Here is a 20,047-nt window from a genome sequence, read left to right on the forward strand (position 1 = left end):
AAGTGATCCACCCGCCTTGGCCTCCCAAAGTGCTGGGATTACAGGCGTGAGCCACCGTGCTCGACCTACCTTGGGGATTTTAAAGCTGAAGGAAATGTAAATCGTTGAGTGCGGTCCCGGTGTTTTGGAGAATTGAGTCCTGGAAGGGAGTCTGTGTGAACTGCCAGGTAAAACCGTTTGTTCCTTGTGCATTCAAGGCTTTTCCCCTTTGACTTAAAATGAAGTCTTGCAGTGGTTGGCAGATGGATTAAAAATACACCCAGTTCATCTGCAGCGGTTCCACCCCCAGCGTGCCTGAGCCTCCCCCTTCCACCTCCTGTTTTCCATTTCACTGGGGGAAGAAGCACAGGCCTGCACTTAGTCCCCAGGCTCACCAGTTCCAGTTAACAGGTGAGCTTGCGTTTTGGGGCGTTATTTTTCCAGTGGTCTTCAGGAATGGTAAAATGGCCGAGGCAGGAAACTCAGACGAAGCACCTAGCATAAGCACCCACCTCAGAACTTGGTGCTATTTCCTGGTTACAGGGATTATAAACCTGGGACAGGCGCCAGATGGGCGGCTGTGCCCAGCAAGCACTGCCACTGGCTAGCAGGTGCTTGAGAGCTTGTAAAGAAATTGCTGCGTGGGGAGGGACTCAGGGAGGATAGACGGCCGGAAGCGTGATCGGAAGAATGAACTCGCCTTGGACATGAAGGCACCGCCACTGCTAACTGTGGAGGTGTGTCCTGAACACTGTGAAGAAATCAGCTCGTGGGTAACCCAGGCCACATGGCAAGAACAGGATTCTTCTCTGTCTCTTTCTGCCTGCAGGGGGTGTGTGCGTGGCCACTGAACCTAAGGAGGATTGCGTCCACTTCCTGGTGCTGACCGATGTCTGCGGGAATAGGACCTACGGCGTGGTGGCCCAGTACTACCGGCCCCTGCACGTAGGTGGTTCCCATTACTCCCCTCTGAAATTGAGTTTAGATTTTTTATTATGGTGAAATACACATAACACAACATTCACCATTCTAACCATTTTAAAGTGTGCAGTTCTGTAACATTAAGTACATTCACAGCATTGTGCAACCACTACCAATGTCTAGGTCCAAAACGTTTTCATCATCCCCGAAAACCCCATACCATTAAGCCTTCAGTCCCGCTTCCTCTTCCTGCCTGGCGATGGCTAATCTGCTTGCTTTTTTTTTTTTTTTTTTTTTTTTTTGAGATGGAGTCTTGCTCTGTCATCCAGGCTGGAGTGCAGTGGCACCATCTTAGCTCACTGCAACCTCCGCCTCCTGGGTTCAAGGGGTTCTCCTGCCTCAGCCTCCTGAGTAGCTGGGATTACAGGTGCGCACCACCATGCCCAGCTAATTTTTGTGTTTTTAGTAGAGACGGGGTTTCACCATGTTGGCCAGGCTGGTTTCGAACTCCTGACCTCAGGTGATCCACCCGCCTCGGCCTCCCAAAGTGCTGGAATTACAGGCGTGAGCGCTGCGCCCGGTGGCTAATCCCCTTTCTGTCTCTGGATGTATCTATTCTGGACACTTCGTGTAAGTGGACTCGTACAGCATGTGGCCTGCTTGTCTGGCTTCTTTCCCTCAGCATGTTTTGATGTACGTGTGCACGGGCGCATGTGTCAGTGCCCCGTAGCCTTTTATGGCTGAGTGACATTCCATCGTTTGGATGGACCACATTTGATTTCTCCATGTATCCGTCGATGGACCTGTGGGTTGTTTCCACCTTTTGTCTTTGGTGTGAGCGATTGGTGTTTAGACTTTACAGCACATTACGTCTGTCACACATATTGGGAGTGTTGTCTGGGTAGGGCCGTGTGTGTGAATCAGCAGGGCTTTGGGGAACTTGTAGGGGAAATGATGTATCCAAAGGTGTAGGGTGACCAGCTGCACACGTCTAGAGGGTTTCCTGAAGCAAAAAGCAAGCCAGAGCCTTAGTCTAGGTGCCCTGGTGCCATGAAGGGAAGTCTGTGAGTTCCATGCAGTCGACAGAAGTGGCTGGCCTGGATTCCCTCAGAGCCCAGGGCACGTGTTTTCTTTGTTGGTAGAAGCGTGCTTACACATGTGACATTGAGTGTTGGGAGGCGTGAGGTATAATCACATGGATTCTGTCCCTGTAAGCTCATGGGGCAGCACAGACAGGCCCGGATGTTCTTAATGAATATGCAGGAGCAAAACGTACTACTTGATGCTCTGAATGCATAATCTTATGTTTCTGGGAGAGGTCATTTTCACGGTGTGCCAAGAGCAGAACCAAGGTCAGATCTTGGGCAGTGCATGCAGGGGACCAGTGTCCGCCTCTGTGACCTGGCTGCCAGCAGCCCCAGGCCTTTCTGCCGGGGTTATGTTAATGGAGGGGTGAGAGGAAGGTTCCCCTCCACATAGCCAGTGTTCCAGATGAGAAAGGATCCACAATGTTGGATCTTTCACAAAAGCACCTTGGGAGTTTGCTTGTGAAATAACACTTACCAGGAGCAATGCACATGTTGTTTTCATTATGATTAAATATAATACATGTTAAAAAAAAGGAGCAGTCCCTCTGATGTGCATGAGTACAGCAGATGCCACTGTTCCCACTGTGCCGGCCTGGCGTGCGCATGCCTGGTCCCGCTCCTGCCTTCCCAGCAGCTGTGTAGTTTCGGGGTATCCGCAGGCCCCACAGCACTCATCTCTCCTTCTTCACCATGTATCCAGATGACCGCTCTATCGTTTTTTTCTTTTTTTTTTTTTTTGAGACAGTCTCGCTGTGTCACCCAGGCTTTAGTGCAGTGGTGTGATCACGGCTCACCGCAGCCTTGAACTCCAGGGCTAGCTCAAGTGATTCTCCCACCTCAGCCTCCTGAGTAGCTGGGACCACAGGTGGGCACCACCATGCCCAGCTAATTTTTCTTATTTTTTGTAGAGATGAGGTCTTGCTATGTTGCCCACGCTGATCTTGAACTATTGGAATCCTGCCTCAGCTTCCAAAAGTGTTGGGATGACAGGTGTGAGCTACATGCCCAGCCCCCAACTATCGTTCTATTGATAACACAGCCCTAGCCCCTCTCATACACTCTCCTCTGCCTTTCCACCGACACTACGTGACTTGAGGGTGGGAACCATATTGTGTCTGGGTAGCTCCAGCTCCTCCCGGGCTACTGTAACAATAGCAGCAGCAGCCACGCGCGCGTGTGAGCAGTGCAGCACCAGGCATGACGTAAGCACTTTGTGTAGTCATTCATTTAATCCTAACCACAACGAATGAGGTTGGGAAATGACAGATGAGGAAATGGTAGCAGAGGGAGGTTAAAAGACCTGCCTGAGATGACACAGCAGGCAGGGTTGGAACTTGAGTAGACTGACCCTAGAAAAGTGGATGTTTATTAAATTTTGCTAGATAGACAAATGATGTAGCTGACTGTTTGCTAATGTCTCCTTTTACCTGGATATCTTATAAGTACCCTAAATTCAGCAAGTTCTCACACTGAAGCTATCATCATGCCCTTCCATCCCTACAAAAAACCCCAAACTAACAACACTTCCCCAGAGCCCAGTTGGTGAGCCCCAAATACATTGCCACTTGTAGGTTCCACAGTGTGCTGGGTCTTCTAGAACCCTGCGGCTGTGGCTCCCACACAGGCTGAGGCCTCTCCTGCTCCGTCCTCCTGGGCACATGTGGGTGCTGCTTCCTGTGCGTGGCTCCTGCATTTTCTCCCCTTGTAAAGCAGAGTCCTTTGTGTGTCTTGGGTCTTACTGTGTTCTAATCGTGTGTTCCTCTTATCTCAAGGCTGTCAGCTTCTCTGGGGCGGGAATGCATCTTGCTCTTTGTAGCCTCAGCACCTCAAATGGTGCAAGCACCAAATAGGGACCCTGTAGACTTCGACCGGAGGGCCGGTGCTGGCTTGGACGCGTTGCAGGGGTGGGGATGGTGGACTCTCAGCTTGTTCTGTGCTGAAACGTGACCCAGTTGGAAACAGATACTGGAATTGCCAAGGTGGGGAGGTGACCATGTTGCTGTTGCTTTTCATGTAGGATGAGTACTGTTTCTACAATGGCAAAACGCACTGGGAGCGTCCTGGCTGCTTCGTGCCCTTCGCGGTGTGCGTGGTCTCCAGGTTCCCCTATTACAACTCCCTCAAGGACTGCCTCTCCTGGTGAGCTGGGACACTGGGGACCAGGGGTGGTGGGGGGAAGCTCTTTGTGCCTCTCCGGGTGAGCCAAGGGACCAGGGGGCTGGAGGTGGTGGTGGGGCAGCTCTCTGTTCCTCTCCTGGTGAGCCAGGGGACCGGATGCTGGGGGCAGTAGGAGGGGCAGTTCTCTGTGCCTCTTAGGCTGTTGCTTAAGGCTGGGGGCAGTGGGCAGGGGGGTGTGGCAGCAGGCGCTCTTCTCTGTGACTGGTAACATACGGTAGTGGCATGGTAGGAAAGGGATAAAGTCACACTGTTGGAAGTAAGGTTGATGTGCAGGATTTTCATTGTGTTTAGTTTTTCACAAAAAGGCATATATTAGGAAAAACTCTTTTCCTAGCTGAGAATATTAGGAGGCTGCTGTTTGTTGCAATGAGTTTTATTGACATTTTAAAGATGACCTTGGCTGGGTGTGGTGGCTCACACCTGTAATCCCAGCATGTTGGGAGGCTAAGATGGGAGGACTGCTTGAGCCCAGGGGTTTGAGACAAGCCTGGGAAACATAGCAATACCCTGTCTCTACAATTTAAAAACTAGTTGGGCATGGTGGTGTGTGTCTGTAGTCCCAGCTACTGGGGAGGCTGAGGCAGGAGGATGGCTTAAGCCTAGGAGTTCAAGGCTGCAGTGAGCTGTGATTGCACCACCACACTCCAGCCTAGGTGACAGAGCAAGACCCTGTCATCTTGTTTTGTAGCATCTGTAACTGTCTCCCTGCTGATGGTGAGTAGAAAGGCTGAGGACGTAAAGAACTTTTGAAAAATCAGAAAGACATCGTGTAGAACCCAGTGGCCTCTCGTTATCAAAGGATGCTTTTGTGACGTTGGGGGCTGCAGCCCGAGTTCAGACATGGTCAGTCCCAGTGGGCACTTGTGCACGGAGCCGTTTCTTTTGAGTCTTATAAAGTTACAGTCTTAGAATTTGTACTTGTTTGATTAAAAGCTGAGGAGAAAGCAGTTAACAACAGTTCCCTTTTGTGTCATCGTGCTGGAGAATGAGCCATGGCAAATCGCTGAATTGGTGCTGTTCTTGCTTCTTGCAAAGCACAGTCATTTGAGACCTTCTGCCTTGACCAGAGGGACGAGCCCCATGGAGAGTGAGCAGGAACCTTACTGTTCAAATCAATGACTCGTAATTCAAATCCCAGCACTTTAGTGTTTTACTTCTTAAAATATAACTGGCTTTTGGACATAGTTTGGGTCTAGCCTACATTTTATTGCCATAGACATAAACTATCTTTGAGAACAGAGAGGTGACTTGGTCGTAGCCAATGAGCAGGTGAATTGAGCATATGCATGTTTGTTGAATGTCTGTCACCAGCGCCCAGGAAGTGACAGAATGATAAGCCTGGACATGGTCCCTTTTTATTTACTAACTGATGATCTTCATTACTTGAAGGTAAACAGCGTTTTCACTAATCTCTAGTTTCCTCTTCTGTAAAATGTAGATGGTTATTTCCACCTTTTGTTAGCTGAAATGAATGGGTGGTCGCCAGACAGATGCCCTTGGAAGACAGGAAGAAAGGAGGTGTTTTCTCCGCCTCCTGGTCGATGTTATGTGTGTTTATTCAGCAATTGACCTTTCATAGTGTGATTGGCAACAGATATCCTCCTGCTAGACATTAATGCAAACACATATTTAACTTGAAAATGTGTTCATTTTCATGCTTCTTTCTTTCTCATTGCCCATCGCTGTGTGATCAGAACTAGAAGGGGCGAAATACGGAAACAGAATACAGCTAGAAGAGGCAAATGACAGAAATTCAAATTGCAGTATGACAACATGAATTTGTAGTTTTAAAAAAATTGGTTCTGTTAGTGTGATAATATGCAAAATATGTCTCCACGTGGACAAAAAATGGGCAAGAATATATTTAGTTGTGTTTTGGGAATCAGAGTATGGGTAGTCTTTTTTAAATTTTTTTTTTATTATACTTTAAGTTCTAGGGTACATGTGCACAACGTGCAGGTTTGTTACATATGTATACATGTGCCATGTTGGTGTGCTGCACCCATTAACTCGTCATTTACATTGGGTATTTTAATTTTCATTTACAAATTTTTTTGAGAGACAAGGTCTCACTGTCACTGAGGCTGTAGTGCAGTGCCGCTATTATAGCTCACTGCATCCTCAAACTCCTGGGCTCAAGTGATCCTCCCAGCTCCATCTCCCAGGTAGCTGGGACTGCAGGCACACACCACCACACCAGGATAATTTTTAAATTTTTTGTAGAGACGGGGGTCTCACTGTTTTGCGCAGGCTGGTCTTGAACTCCTGGCCTCAAGTGGTTCTCCCGCCTCAGACTCCCAAGGTGCTGGGAATACAGTGTGAGCCACCGCACCCACCCCTCTTATAGTTTTAAATTGTATACAGTACTTTAAAAGTCAGAGTCCATTTTGGAAACAGACTTTTTCAAGCACTCTCCTTCCAGGTGTTTGTTCTTTTATTCCTTACCGAGGTAAAACACACATACAGAAAAACGCACAAATTCCACTGATTTCCCACAAATTGAACACACACATGTAACTAGCACCCAGATGAGGAAACAGAGCATGACCAGGCCTTCCCCTTCCAAAGTATACCTCCCTTTGTGCCACCTGTCAGGCACTACTGCCAACCTGGGGCCACTCTGCTGTCATCCAGCAGCTTGGTGACTCTGCTTTGGGTGAAAGGTCCTGGAGCTGCTGCTGCAGACCCTGGGGAGATTCCAGTGTGATTAGAAACGCTAAGGATGACAACTGTGTTCTCATCTTTATTTTGCGGTTTGAGTTTTGTGTTTTGAATTTCAGTTTATTGGCTCATCTAAAGCTCTGTAAAGATTTTGAAGTGGACAATCATATAAAAGATTTTGCTGCGAAGCTGTCTTTAATACCCAGCCCACCACCTGGACCACTCCATTTGGTAAAGTATATCTGAAATTATATTGTTTTTTCTTTGCAAATAGTAAAAGTAAGATATTGAAGATAATGTAAATGCTCACAACTCTTTCTGAAGTTCTAGCTGTTGTAAATCTAGAATAAAATCCTAACTCCCCCGCCTCCCCACAGCTGACTGACTGGACCCCCTTTTGGCCAAGGGGCCCTCAGAGAAACCCAAAAAACAGAATGGCCAGAATGGAAAGGAGGTCAGACACGCCTGGTTATACCCTCTCCCTCTTGCGTGAGTGTATGGGGTGTTTGTGTATAGGGTTGTAAACTAAAACTAAAATCCTAAGCCTCCCTACTGACTGAACAGGTTCCCTCTTGGCCAACGTGACCCTAGAAAAACCTTAAAAATGAAATTCCTGGCCATGACAGGAAGGAAGGTCAGACACGCCTTGTTATGCCCACTCCCTTTTGGAGTTTAGGCACAGCTGACCAGCATTAGGTTAAAATGGAGATCCTAAGACTGACAGAACAGACTCTCCGTGGCCATGAGATTCCAAATTATGAACAAAACCTAAGGTCACACAAAGCAAGGGTTAAGTCACTCCCTACAAACCATAAGAGCTCCTTAAACAGGTATAATGTAGCTTACTTTCCAACCTGACTCTGGTATAGCATCCATGACAGATAGCAGACCCTGAAGAAAATCAAAGTATTTTACTGCAAAATATGTTTCTTTGACATATTTTGAAATGGCACTGCAAAGCTGTCTTTTGTGGGGGAAATTTGCATCTGTAGAGAATCTATTCATGCAGCCAGGCCTGCCTTCCTAGGCCTTTCCCAGATCTAGGAGAGATGAACTGAGAGCCTGACACCTTTAAAGTGTGAAGAGAGACATTCACCATCTCTTCTCTCTGAGGGCTGCCACCTGTGAGGCTTCATTTATGTAACAAGGGCCTCGGCCCCACACCCCCTTATCTTGACTCAGGCCTTCTTTCCCACTGACTTCAGATCTTTAGACAGTAGCTCATCTTTCTCAACCAATTGCCAAGTAAAGAATCCCTAAAACCCACCTATGACTTACACCCTCCTTCCTCTTCGAGATGCCCCACCTTTTTGGGCCAAACCAACCTCAACCTTCCATGGACTGATGTATGTCTTTACCTGTCACTCCTGTCTCTGTAAAATGCATAAAACCAAACTGTAACTTGGCCCTCTGGGGACCACTCTTTAGACTGTTCCCTAGGCCACGGTCACTCAGAATAAACCCCTTTAAAATATTTGATAGAGTTTGGTTTTTCCATTAACACTGTGCTTAAATTATGTTTCTCAAGGTCCTTATGGGAACATTTTATATACTCTTTCTAAAGGTGAAAAGTTAAATATTTAGACTTGAGTTTTGCAGAGTGGCCTGTGATAAACAGAGCTAGTAATATGTCATGGCACTTCAGTGGTTAGCATGTCAGTTCATAGCTCCCTATGCAGATAATACATGGAAACCTGAATCCTTTTGTAGAAGAATTTATTCAAATTACAGATTTTTCATTTATTTATTTGTCTTTAATATTGAATATTCTATATATATATATATATATATATATTTTTTTTTTTTTTTTTTTTTTTTTTTTTTGAGGCGGAGTCTCGCTCTGTTACCCAGGCTGGAGTGCAGTGGCGTGATCTCGGCTCACTGCAAGCTCCGCCTCCTGGGTTCAAGACATTCTCTTGCCTCAGCCTCCAGAGTAGCTGGGATTACAGGCTCCTGCCACCACTCCCGGCTAATTTTTTGTATTTTTAGTAGAGACGGGGTTTCACCTTGTTAGCCAGGATGGTCTCGATCTCCTGACCACACGATCCACCCATCTCGGGCTCCCAAAGTGCTGGGATTACAGCGTGAGCCACCGCGCCCGCCCTGGATATTGTATTTCATTTGTTAGTGTTTTCTCTTGTACAGTGTGATTAATGAGAAGTAACTGGTTTTATATTTTTTGTTACTCTTAGATGTAGTGCTGTGTTATTTAATGAACAGGCAAACATTTCCCAGGCTGGTTTTTTTTCTGAGAGATGTTATTGGCGATTTCAAGACCCAGGGTTTGGGGTTAAGTGAAGCTGGAGATGTGGCTGGCCACCTTCCCCTTTTGTTTGTTGAGAAACATGTCAGGTTGCTCAGCTATGTGAAGAAACCCGTTTGACTCAGCATGTTCCAAACTAATTTTAACCGTACTTAGGATGCTGCTTTTTATTTTTTCCTTTAATAGACACCTGTCAGACGTCTCAAAATGTTTAGTAAATGTCGATTCAGTTTCACTGTGCTAGTCCTCTGAAAGATTATACGTATTAATCTTGATCTTCTACATTTTTCTTTACTGACGATGGAAAAAATAAGTTTCTCTTATCAGAAGACACATGATTGTGAGCTTAAAATGTGTGTTTTTAACATTACCCCAACCCCAGCAGTCTGCTGGGTGGAAAATCCTGCCGGTGCATTCCAGTCCAGATGCAGAGCAGGCCGCCCGTCTCCGTCAGCTCTGCTCCCAGAAGCCTTTGTAGGGCATGTTTATCGGCCGCGTGTTTTATGTGGATGGTTGGCATTTTCTTGTCAACAGTATGTGCAGTGAAATAATCAAAGTTTATGTTCTTGTTCTGTAAACGCAGCAAGTATTTACTGAGGGCCTGTGAGATCTGTGAACAGAGCCAGACCTCTGACTTGAGAGCAGCTTCAGGGTCAGCAGTAATGAGCTTCTCTCGGCCTTTGAACATAAGGAATGCGCGCGTAGCACTCCCAGCGCTGCTCCGCGTCTCCTGGCTCCTTCATCTCGATGCACCCATGAGGAAGGTGACTGAGGGTTGCCGCCGGCCTGCTCTTCCCTCACCCATTCCATCCATCACTCAGCCTGGCCGGACTACCTTCAGCGTTCCTTTCCAGTTTGCCCATTTCCTTGCTTCCACTTCGTTCTGGGACACCAGCTGCTCCCCGCTGCGTGACTTGGGGACCACTGGCCTGTCTGCTTTGGTTCATTCTTGACCCTTCCATTTGTCCTCTGCATAGTGGCTGCAGAGATTATTAACATGTGGACATTGGGCTTTGCTTCTCTTCCCCAAGCCCCACAATGGTTTCTCACCGTCTGCCTTCCTCAGTCCTGCAGCCTGGACCCTGTCTCACTGGCCAGCTCTGTTTTATGCCACTCCCCCTGGCGTGCTGATCTCTGGCCTCACTGGACTCCTGTCCATCCCCTGAAGGTGCCGCCACAGGGCCCTTGCACACGCTGTTTCCAGAAACACTGTTTCCTCCATTTTCTTGTGGCCAGCTGTGGCTCATCTCTGGTCACTCTCAGCCGTCAGGTCTTCGGATCATCTTCTCTGAGTGACCCCAACTCCCTGTCTCTCCGATAGCACCCAGTTCTCATCCCGCAGGGCACAGCACAGTTTGTAATTAGGGCTTCTGTACATGTGTTTTTGTTTAATGTTCGTCTCCCCCATCAGACTCAGCTGCACGAAGGTAGAGGCCACACCCAGCACGGCATATCCAGGGCTCACAGCCGGGCCCGCACAGAGCTGCCCAGCAGTGAGCTGTGTGGTGGACAAGCGTGTGCAGGGATGCCTCGGATTCCTGTGTTAGCCAGTCAGTGCCCACTGATCTGTGTCCCGTGCGTGTGTCTGAATGAGTGACTCAGTCTGTATCGGGCTTGACTCAGTGCAGCTCTCCCATACCAAGTCTAATTAGCTACTGGCTCTAAGTTGGTATAATGCTTGTGATCTGTTTTAGGGAATGTCATACATGAATGTTTATTGTTTTGAATAAATCCAAGAGGTCAGTGTAGGCCAAGGTTCTCATCTGATGCAGGAGCCAACCCAGCTGTATTTTCTAGAACCCACTGCAAGCTTAGAGGCTGTTTTAGAGAGCAGTAGTGAGATGGGTCTTGTGTTTTGAATGCATGTGTGTGCGTTCCTCAGTACTTCTGGTCCGGGTTATCTCTGATCTATGCTGGTGGAAAGGAGGGAGGAGGGAGGGGGCCCCGTGGCACAGGGAGTAGAGGACAGAGCCGTGCCCTGTGCCTTGATTCCCTGGTTCCCGTTCAGCCGCCTTCCTCTGATGGTGCATGGACCAACAGCCGGAGCAGAGCAAAGACTAGAAACAGCCCCACTCTGTGCTCACCTGCCTTTTCCTGCCTGCCAGCGGGACTGATTTTACTTGCTTTGCAAATCTTGGGCTTAATTGGATGTGCAAAATCACACACACATGCACACACATATTCTTCTCTTGTACTGTACCTGAGTCATTTTCTATGTTGCTTTGTATGTGACACCTGTTCTTTCCTGGGGCTCAAATCAAGCTGAGATTTGGAAACTGTTTACCTTAAATATCTCTCTCCTCAGTCTCTTCATCTATGGAGTGGGTGAAATAACAGCCCACTTCAGAGAGTATGAATATTATAGGCTGGAAAACCTCCAGCATGCGCCTGAGACCAGCCAAAGGCTGGTGGAGTGATTAGCATTTGTATTTGTTTTTTTTTTTTAATCTTTAATTGGATAGCTGGTTGACACATTTGTTTTTTGAAATATTGAAAATGTTTCATGTAAACTTGACAATTATTAATACTGTGCCACAACTTGGATAATTTGACTTTGATTTCTTTTCTTTTACATGAAAGAACTTTATTCACATAAATGAATCTGCCTTTTTTTTTTTTTTTTTTTTTGAGAGGAGTTTCGCTCTTGTTGCCCAGGCTGGAGTGCAATGGCGCAGTCTCGGCTCACTGCAACCTCTACCTCCTGGGTTTAAGTGATTCTCCTGCCTCAGCCTCCCGAGTAGCTGGGATTACAGGCATGTACCACCGTGCCTGGCTAATTTTGTATTTTTAGTAGAGACAAAGTTTCTCCATGTTGATCAGGCTGGTCTTGAACTCCCGACCTCAGGTGATCCGCCCGCCTCAGCGTCCCAAAGTGCTGGGATTATAGGCATGAGCCACCACACCCGGCCGAATTTGCCTTCTTTTTAACATGGCTTGCTTCTGTAGTCAAATTGGTAACAAGAAAGCAAAGAGACCCAAGCACAGTAGGTCCTCAGTGTGGCTGGCAGGTTCTCAGAAACTGCAACATTAAGCCCTGGGTCACAAAATCAATTTCACCATAAACTAATTGATGCAGACAAGAGTTAAGTTCCTATGGCATACTACTGGTCATAAAAAAGCACCAAACTTCTAAATAAAGACCCAAAGCACTTCTGATATTAAACATTGAAGTAAATGGGAGCTGTACACACATTTAAGAACAATTAATTAAAGTAAGGAAGAACATCATTTACCTGGTTGCAGTTCAGGGTTGAGGGTGGACGGAGGCCATCCCGGCAGCTTAGGGCCAAGGCGGGAACCAGCCCTGGCCGGATGCTGTCCCATGACAGGGCCAATCCCATGCTCTCCCACGCTTGCTCACACCGGGACCTGTCCACATGTGCCCATTGGGTTTCAGGAGGACCTGGAGAAAACCTAGCCGGGCACGGGCAAGAGGAGAATGTGAAGGTGCCCCCTGCTGGGACGCGATTCTGTTTTCTCATCAACATTATAACAAAACGACGTCATTCAAGGACCTGCATCTTGTTAGGAAGCAACGCTGGTGTCCCCACCACCAAGAAATTACCACCTTTTCTTGTTTTCAGTTTCTCGTGTGCAGGCGTGCTTAGAATACAGACTTGGGTGACTGGGAGAAAGCAGGGCCATGGGAGACCTTGTTTGTGACCTGTTTTCTCCCCCCGGCTCCCTGCTTCGCTTGATTTCTCACCCTCCCAGGCGCTCCCTTGATGGAGTCTCAGCTGTCTGCTCTGATCACGTCTCTCCTCTCTGTCTCCCTGTGCTTTGCTTACACTTAGATCCGTCCATTCCGCTCGTTTCCTGGAGCTTCGGGTGCCGAGCCGGGCACCCAGCATTTCCTGAGGGCCTCCCACGTGCCAGCACCCGGGTGGCAGGAACTCGCTGTTCGCAGCCCATTTCCTGGCAGGCTCAGAAGCCCTCCGTCAGTGAAGGAACTGAACCTTCTCCTCTGGATTTCCTCCGCTAAGTCCAGCCGTGCCTCAGTAGCAATTCTGTGAATACAGAATTGGAACTGAAGTGTGACTCCAAAGTAATACATTTAGAAAAACGTCTTTCTTAAAATTTTAAACGCACATGTCTTGAAGGAGCTTCGACTATTAAATTGTCAAAGCTATTAAAAGAGAGTTCATAGCATACACTAACTAAAAAGAATATGTAATACTTAAGAATAATTTGAACATGTTTGATTTAGAATTTGTGTTTATTGGGACAAATATCTGTTCTGTAGTTTATCTCTGTCTAGACAATGAGTAGTTTGCTGATTAATTAGAGCTTAAGGAATTTCGGCTTACTTAGAAAAAGACATTAAGTACTTAATTTATGTTTGAGCCTTTATCGGCAGTTCTGTATATCTCTAGACCATTTGGTTATTCTGCAAAATTTAACGTGGCAGCCAGTGTCTTCAGAAATGTTTTCTAACTCTGATGCCCTGGGCACCGAAATAGTGACTGTAGTGCATGTCAGCCTCTGCCCGGAGCAGCTCTCTGAACTAATGATGGGAACTGGTTGTTGTAGGTATTTAACATGAAGTCGCTTCAGATTGTGTTTCCCGCCCGAGCAGACCCCGAAAGCCCCATCCTGGACCTGGACCTTCACCTGCCCTTGCTGTGCTTCCGGCCTGAGAAGGTGCTACAGGTATGCAGCCCCGCCCTGGCGAGCGCGTCTTGTGTTCCCTGGCTTAGTGGGGCATCAGAGCAATGATCAGAGATGATGAAGATGCGAATTTATTCCACAATGCACCGACTGGTATACTCGAAATGTTTGTTATTATTTTTTAAAGCCAACGTTCCCTACAGTGCATGATATTTGCAAATGGCACCCTTTGCAGAGTCTCAGGTGGCTTTTGTTTGGCAGATGGAGCTGAGGGACCAGGGAAGAGCACGCAGTCAGTCTGGTTTGGTTGGGTGGTGTGTTTATGAGCATTTTCTGTTTATTGTACTGAATCAGAAGTGTGTGCATGGGCCGGGTGCGGTGGCTCATGCCTGTAATCCCAGCACTTTGGGAGGCGAAGTGGAAGGATTGCTTGAGGCCAGGAGTTTGAGACCAGCCTGAGCAACATAGGGAGACCTTGTCTCTACAAAAAAATTTTAAAATGAGCTGGATGTGGAGGCACGTTCCTGTGGTCCCACCCACTTGGGAGGCCAAGGCGGGAGGATTGCTTAAGCCCAGGAGTTCAAGGCTGCAGTGAGCCATGATCACACCACTGCACTCCAGCCTGGGCTGGGCAACACAGCGAGACCCTGTCTGTATTTTTTTTTTAAAAGTGTGTACTCAGTGCGGCGGGTTCTCCCCTCAGATCCTGACATGCATCCTGACAGAACAGCGGATCGTTTTCTTCTCCTCGGACTGGGCTCTGCTGACGCTGGTCGCCGAGTGCTTCATGGCCTACCTGTATCCGCTGCAGTGGCAGCACCCCTTCGTGCCCATCCTGTCGGACCAGATGCTGGATTTCGTCATGGCCCCCACGTCCTTCCTCATGGGCTGCCATCTCGACCACTTCGAAGAAGTCAGCAAGGTTAGGTAGCGAACCTTTGATTTGGAATGCTAAATTCCTGTGAGTCCATCCCGGGGGCACATGGGAAGATGCGTCTGAAAGTGCTCTTCGGTGAAGGCGGGGTCTGTGTGTGCTGCAGAGAGGTCATGGGTACCGTGGGAAGTGGCTGTTCCCTCACTGTGTCATTGTCCTGTGACGAACCCGGGACCCCTTAGTCTCCTAGTGGAGACAGGACAGTGAATGTGCCTGCCTCATTGTCCCGGTGAGGGCTGAGTGAGGCAGTAGCTAGCACTGGGCCTGCCGCAGGTGCTCATAGGTGGTGCTGTTGTAACCCCTCTGTGGATCTGACACGGCATGTTTTTAGTCGGTGAGCTGATGGATTTGTGCTAAATATTGCGATGATGCCAGGAGGCGGACTGTGTTTGGTTTTTAAAAATAGCTTTATTGAGATACAATTTACATACCTCAAAGTTTACCCAATTAAAATGTATGATTCAGTGGGTTTTAGGATATTTATAGAGTTGTGCAATCATCCGCCGTCCAATTTTAGAAGGGAAATTTTCATCACACATTAGCAGTCAGCCCCCAGGGCCTGACAGCCACACCCATGCGCTTTTTCTCTGGGTTTGCCGGTTCTGGACCTCTCGTGGGAACAGAGTCGCTCCATGCACTATCCTTTCATCTGGCTCCTTCCACTTCGCATCATGGTTTTGAGACTCCTCCACGTGGTAGCATCTCTCAGCACTTTATTTTTATTGCTAACTGGAGTTTCATTGTATAAATAGACCGAATTTTGTTCATCCACTCACAATGAGGTCATCGTGATAAAATCTTCATCATACTGTTCGGTGATGACCGTGTGGGTTGTTTCCACCTTTTGGCTGCTCTGAACACTTGTGTGCAAGTTTTTGTGTGGATGTGTGCTTTCGTTTCTCTCGGGTGTGTCCCTAGGAGTGGAATTGCTGGGTCATAAGAAAGCTCTTTGTTTAACCCTTTGAGGAACTGCTAAGCTGTTTTCGCAAAGCGGCCATGCTGTTTTACACTCCCACCAGCAGTACGAGGGTTCTAGCTTCTCCTGATGTCCTCACCAGCGCTGGTTGTTGTCTGCTGTTTTAATTGCAGCCCTCCCCGCCGCCGGTGAGGAGGAGCTGGTATCTCACTGTGGTTTGATGTGCATTTCCCTGGTGACGAATGATGTTGGGCATCTTTTCCTGTGTTATTGGTGGTTCGTACAGGGTAGGTTTACATTTAACTTTCCATTTTGAACAATATCTTTCTTTCTTTTTTTTTTTTTTGAGACAGAGTCTCGCTCTGTTGCCCAGGCTGGGGTGCAGTGGTGTGATCTTGGCTCACGGCAACCTCTGCCTCCCGGGTTCAAGTGATTATCCTGTCTCAGCCTCCCAAGTAGCTGGGACTACAGGCATGTGCCACCACACCTGGCTAATTTTTGTATTTTTAGTAGTGATGGGGTTTCACCATGTTGCCCAGGCTGGTTTCAAAGACTTGGCCTCAAGTGATCCGCCCACCTCGGCCTCCCAAAGTGCTGGGATTACAGGCACGAGCCACCATGCCTTGCCCCCTTTTGAAAATTTCTAAGTGTGCACAAAAATAGAAGAACACAGCATGTGTCATGCGCCTCTCACAGTCTTCAGCCCGTTGCCAGCTTCGCAGTCACCCCCAGCCCCGCTTTTCCCAGAGCATTTTAAAGCAAATCCCAGGCTCCAGATGCTTCCCTCACAAGTGTTGGGAAGGGCCCGTTGGCTGGGCCCGGCCAGGGTCCCCGCTGCGGGGGAGAACAGTGCTTGTGTGTTCCTGCCAAGGCGAGTGACTCACTGGGGAAAACACACTTCAGGAAAAGGCCAGGCAGACCTCTGTGGAAGGAACGGAAAAGCGTCATCCATCCCGCCTCGCAGACGGGGAGAAAATAAGCTGTGTTGTGAAGTTTAAAGTTGTTTCTTTTTTTAGTCATTAGGGGAACAAAATTGTGTTTCAGGCTCTTTTAGGAGGACAACTTTTTTCCACATGTTAACCTAGCAGTTCCAGTCAGCAGTGGGGGACACCTTTGAGGCACTCACCTGTTGGGAAAGATCTCAGGAGAAGCAGCTGCTCTTCTGGATTTGTTTCGGTGTTTTGTTTTTGTGTTTTGTGGCTGGCGGTGGGATCTGCAGGAAGGAGCTGGCAGTGACCCTATGCGCCTCCATGAAACACTTGTGTCTCCCAAAGACGCTGGGCGTTAACACGTCCACGGGACCAGCTGTGTGCCTCGCTGCTTTAGCTTTTTGTGTATTTGCCTTGTAAGGTTTTGAGGCCAAGAATATGCTTGTGCATATTTCATGTAGCCACCTGAACTGCACTCTAAAGGGCGGGGCCCAGAATGAGAGCCGGGGAGTCGGGGCCTTCCCCAGGAACCTGGCATCGCATTCCGGGGCTGTTAAAGTGCAGGGCTCGGGCGCATGACTCAGTATTTGTGTACTCTGTCACAGGAGCCTCTCCAAGTCATCATGTGCATATCTCAAATATTCCAGAGCTGTGTGGTCTCTTAGCCCAGGCCCCTGCCCATGCTCTGGTGCTTGGAGGGGTGGAGCTGGCTGGGGAGCTGAGCCAACACAGTGGATGTTGGAGGTTGGTGGTGCCCTCACTGGAGTTCTAGAATGCTCCCTCCAAGACTCCCAAAAAGTAGTACATGCAGTGTTTGTTCCAGGGTAGGAGAAACCTTGTCAACAACATGTATTGGAATCTTTTTTTTTCTTTTTTTGAGATGGAGCTTCACTTTTGTTGCCAGGCTGGAGTGCAATGGCACAATCTCAGCTCACTGCAACCTCCGCCTCCCAGGTTCAAGCGATTCTCCTGCCTCAGCCTCCTGAGTAGCTGGGATTGCAGGCACACGCCACCATGCCTGGCTAATTTTTGTATTTTTAGTAGACACGAGGTTTCACCATGTTGGCCAGGCTGGTCTCAAACTCCTGACCTCAGGTGATCTACCCACCTCGGCCTCCCAAAGTCTTGGGATTGCAGGCAGGAGCCACTGCACCCAGCCTGTGTTGGAATCTTCACTGAAAGAGAAAGGCATATGGGTAAGCAAAATGTGGTCTTTCCAAATAACAGACTATTCAGGCTGAAGAAGCAAGGATGTTCTGACACATGCCACAGATGGGTGCGCCTCACAGACATCAACGTGGAGTGAAATAGGCCAGTCCCAAAAGAATAAATGCTGTTCGTGAATCCACTCATTTGAGGTCCCTAGAGGAGTCAAATTCATGGAGACAGAAAGCAGATTAGTGGGCATGTGGAGGGGAGGTTGGGAGCTGTGCTGGATAGTGACAGTTTCAGTTTTGGGATGATGAAAACGTTCTGGGGATGGCTGGGGGAGATGCTTGCACAACCACTCGAATGCACTTACACTGTCAAGCTACACGCTTAACATTAGTTACATTGACACAGTTTATGTTTATTTTACCACAATTAAGAAAAATAAGAGAAAGTCATATTTAATCAAATTTAGCCCATTAACGTAGCTCATGATATATACTAGATTTTTGTGTAGAAAATATGAGGCTATGTGTGCATTTATTTTATTATTATTATTATTATTATTATTATTATTATTATTTTTTTTTTTTTTTTGAGACAGGGTCTTGCTCTGTTGCCCAGGCTTCAGTGCAGTGGTGTGATCTCGGCTCACTGCGGCCTCAACCTCCTAGGCTCAAGGGATCCTCCTGCCTCAGCCTCCCTAGTAGCTGGGACCACAGGCACGCGCTACCACACCCGGCTAATTTCTTTTAAATTTTTTGTAGATACAGGGTCTCACTGTGTTGCTCAGGCTGGTCTCAAACTCCTGGGCTCAAGCAGTCTGCCTGCCTTGATCTCTCAAAGTGCTGGGATTACAGGTATGAGTCACTGTGCCCAGCCTATGTGTGCATTCTAAAGAGGGTCATTTAATTAATGATGACACTGTCTTAGTGAACTTAAAACATATTTATGTGCTTTCAAAGAGGTGTACAAATTCCGAGATTCTTCTGTCAATCTTTACAGATGATTCCTTGTTTTCTAGGAAGCCGATGGTTTAGTTCTGATAAATATTGATCATGGGAGCATCACCTACTCCAAGTCCACGGACGATAACGTGGACATTCCTGATGTCCCCCTCCTGGCGGCCCAGACGTTTATTCAGAGGTAACGGGAAACATTAATAATATGGATTTCAGACCGTCTTTGTTCAGATTCTGCATTTGCCACTTCGAGTATCTTTTCCAATTTTATATAAGTGATAGATGTTTTATATATTATAGTTTGGAAATTATTTGTGAATTTTTTTTTTTGAGATGGAGTCTCACTCTTGTTGTTCAGGCTGGAGTGCAGTGGCGCAATCTCGGCTCACTGCAACCTCTGCCTCCCGGGTTCAAGCGATTCTCCTGCCTCAGCCTCCCAAGTAGCTGGGATTACAGGCGCCCACCACCGTGCCTGGCTAATTTTTGTATTTTCAGTTTTCACCATGTTGGCCAGGCTGGTCTTAAACTCCTGACCTCAAGTGATCTGCCCACCTTGGCTTCCCAAAATGCTGGGATTACAGGCGTGATCCATCACGCCCGGCCATGAATATTTTGAAATGAAAGTGATTTGTCTTTATTCCAATCTCGTCTGAATGTTAATTTGAGTCAAGAGACAGTCACATCCCCCAGGAAACCTACCCAACCTCTGTGCTGTGCCCCAGGATACTGTGCCTGTGATCCTTGAAGTTCCCTATCCATTCATTCATTCATTCACTAGATGTGTATTGCATACCCATCGTATACCCGGAATTGGGCAGTGCCTGTGTACTAATGACAGGACTGCCATGGCCCCTGCCCCATGACTTTGTCTGCTGGGTTCTGATGGGCGTGACACATTCTGTCCGAGCTAGAAGTTGTCCATTTCTTTCACTCCCGGCACTGTATTGGCACTTTATTTTTTCTTTTTCTTTCCTTTTTTTTTTTTTTTTTTGAGATGGAATCTCGCACTGTTGCCCGGGCTGGAGTGCAGTGGTGCAATCTTGGCTCACTGCAACCTCTGCCTCCCGGGTTCAAGCGATTCTCCTGCCTCAGCCTCCCGAGTAGATGGGATTGCACCTCCACGCCTGGCTAATTTTTTGTATTTTTAGTAGAGATGGGTTTCACTTTGTTGGCCAGGCTGGTCTTGAACTCCTGACCTTGTAATCTGCCTAGCTCGGCCTCCCAAAGTGCTGGGATTACAGGCATGAACCACCGCGCCCGGCCTGGCACTTAATTTTTTCACACCTTTTTATGGTTTATGTTTTCTTTCATCTCTGTTACTCAACCTCATTGGCTTAGATCAGGCGTCAGCAAACTTTTTCCAATAAGGGTCAAATAATATTTCACGCTTTGGGGGCCCTGAGGTCTCTGTCGAGGTGCAGAGGCTTGGCAGGGACTTTGGTCAGGGGAGGGTGAGAGG

General features: G+C 47.7%; 1 protein-coding gene across 3 annotated transcripts in view; it reads left to right on the forward strand.

The window, feature by feature from the left end:
* The window catches only part of DENND3 (DENN domain containing 3), a 69,152-nt gene that overhangs the window by 8,117 nt on the left and 40,988 nt on the right, over positions 1 to 20,047 (forward strand). For all 3 annotated transcript variants that reach the window (XM_054498411.2, XM_054498413.2, XM_054498412.2), the window contains exons 3-8: positions 809 to 924; positions 4,006 to 4,127; positions 6,947 to 7,058; positions 13,621 to 13,740; positions 14,402 to 14,620; positions 18,651 to 18,772. In XM_054498411.2, coding sequence (XP_054354386.2) covers positions 809 to 924; positions 4,006 to 4,127; positions 6,947 to 7,058; positions 13,621 to 13,740; positions 14,402 to 14,620; positions 18,651 to 18,772 — 811 coding nt within the window. The remainder of the gene's footprint in view (positions 1 to 808; positions 925 to 4,005; positions 4,128 to 6,946; positions 7,059 to 13,620; positions 13,741 to 14,401; positions 14,621 to 18,650; positions 18,773 to 20,047) is intronic.

Source organism: Pongo pygmaeus, chromosome 7 (assembly GCF_028885625.2).
Source record: "Pongo pygmaeus isolate AG05252 chromosome 7, NHGRI_mPonPyg2-v2.0_pri, whole genome shotgun sequence".
Lineage (NCBI taxonomy): Eukaryota > Metazoa > Chordata > Mammalia > Primates > Hominidae > Pongo > Pongo pygmaeus.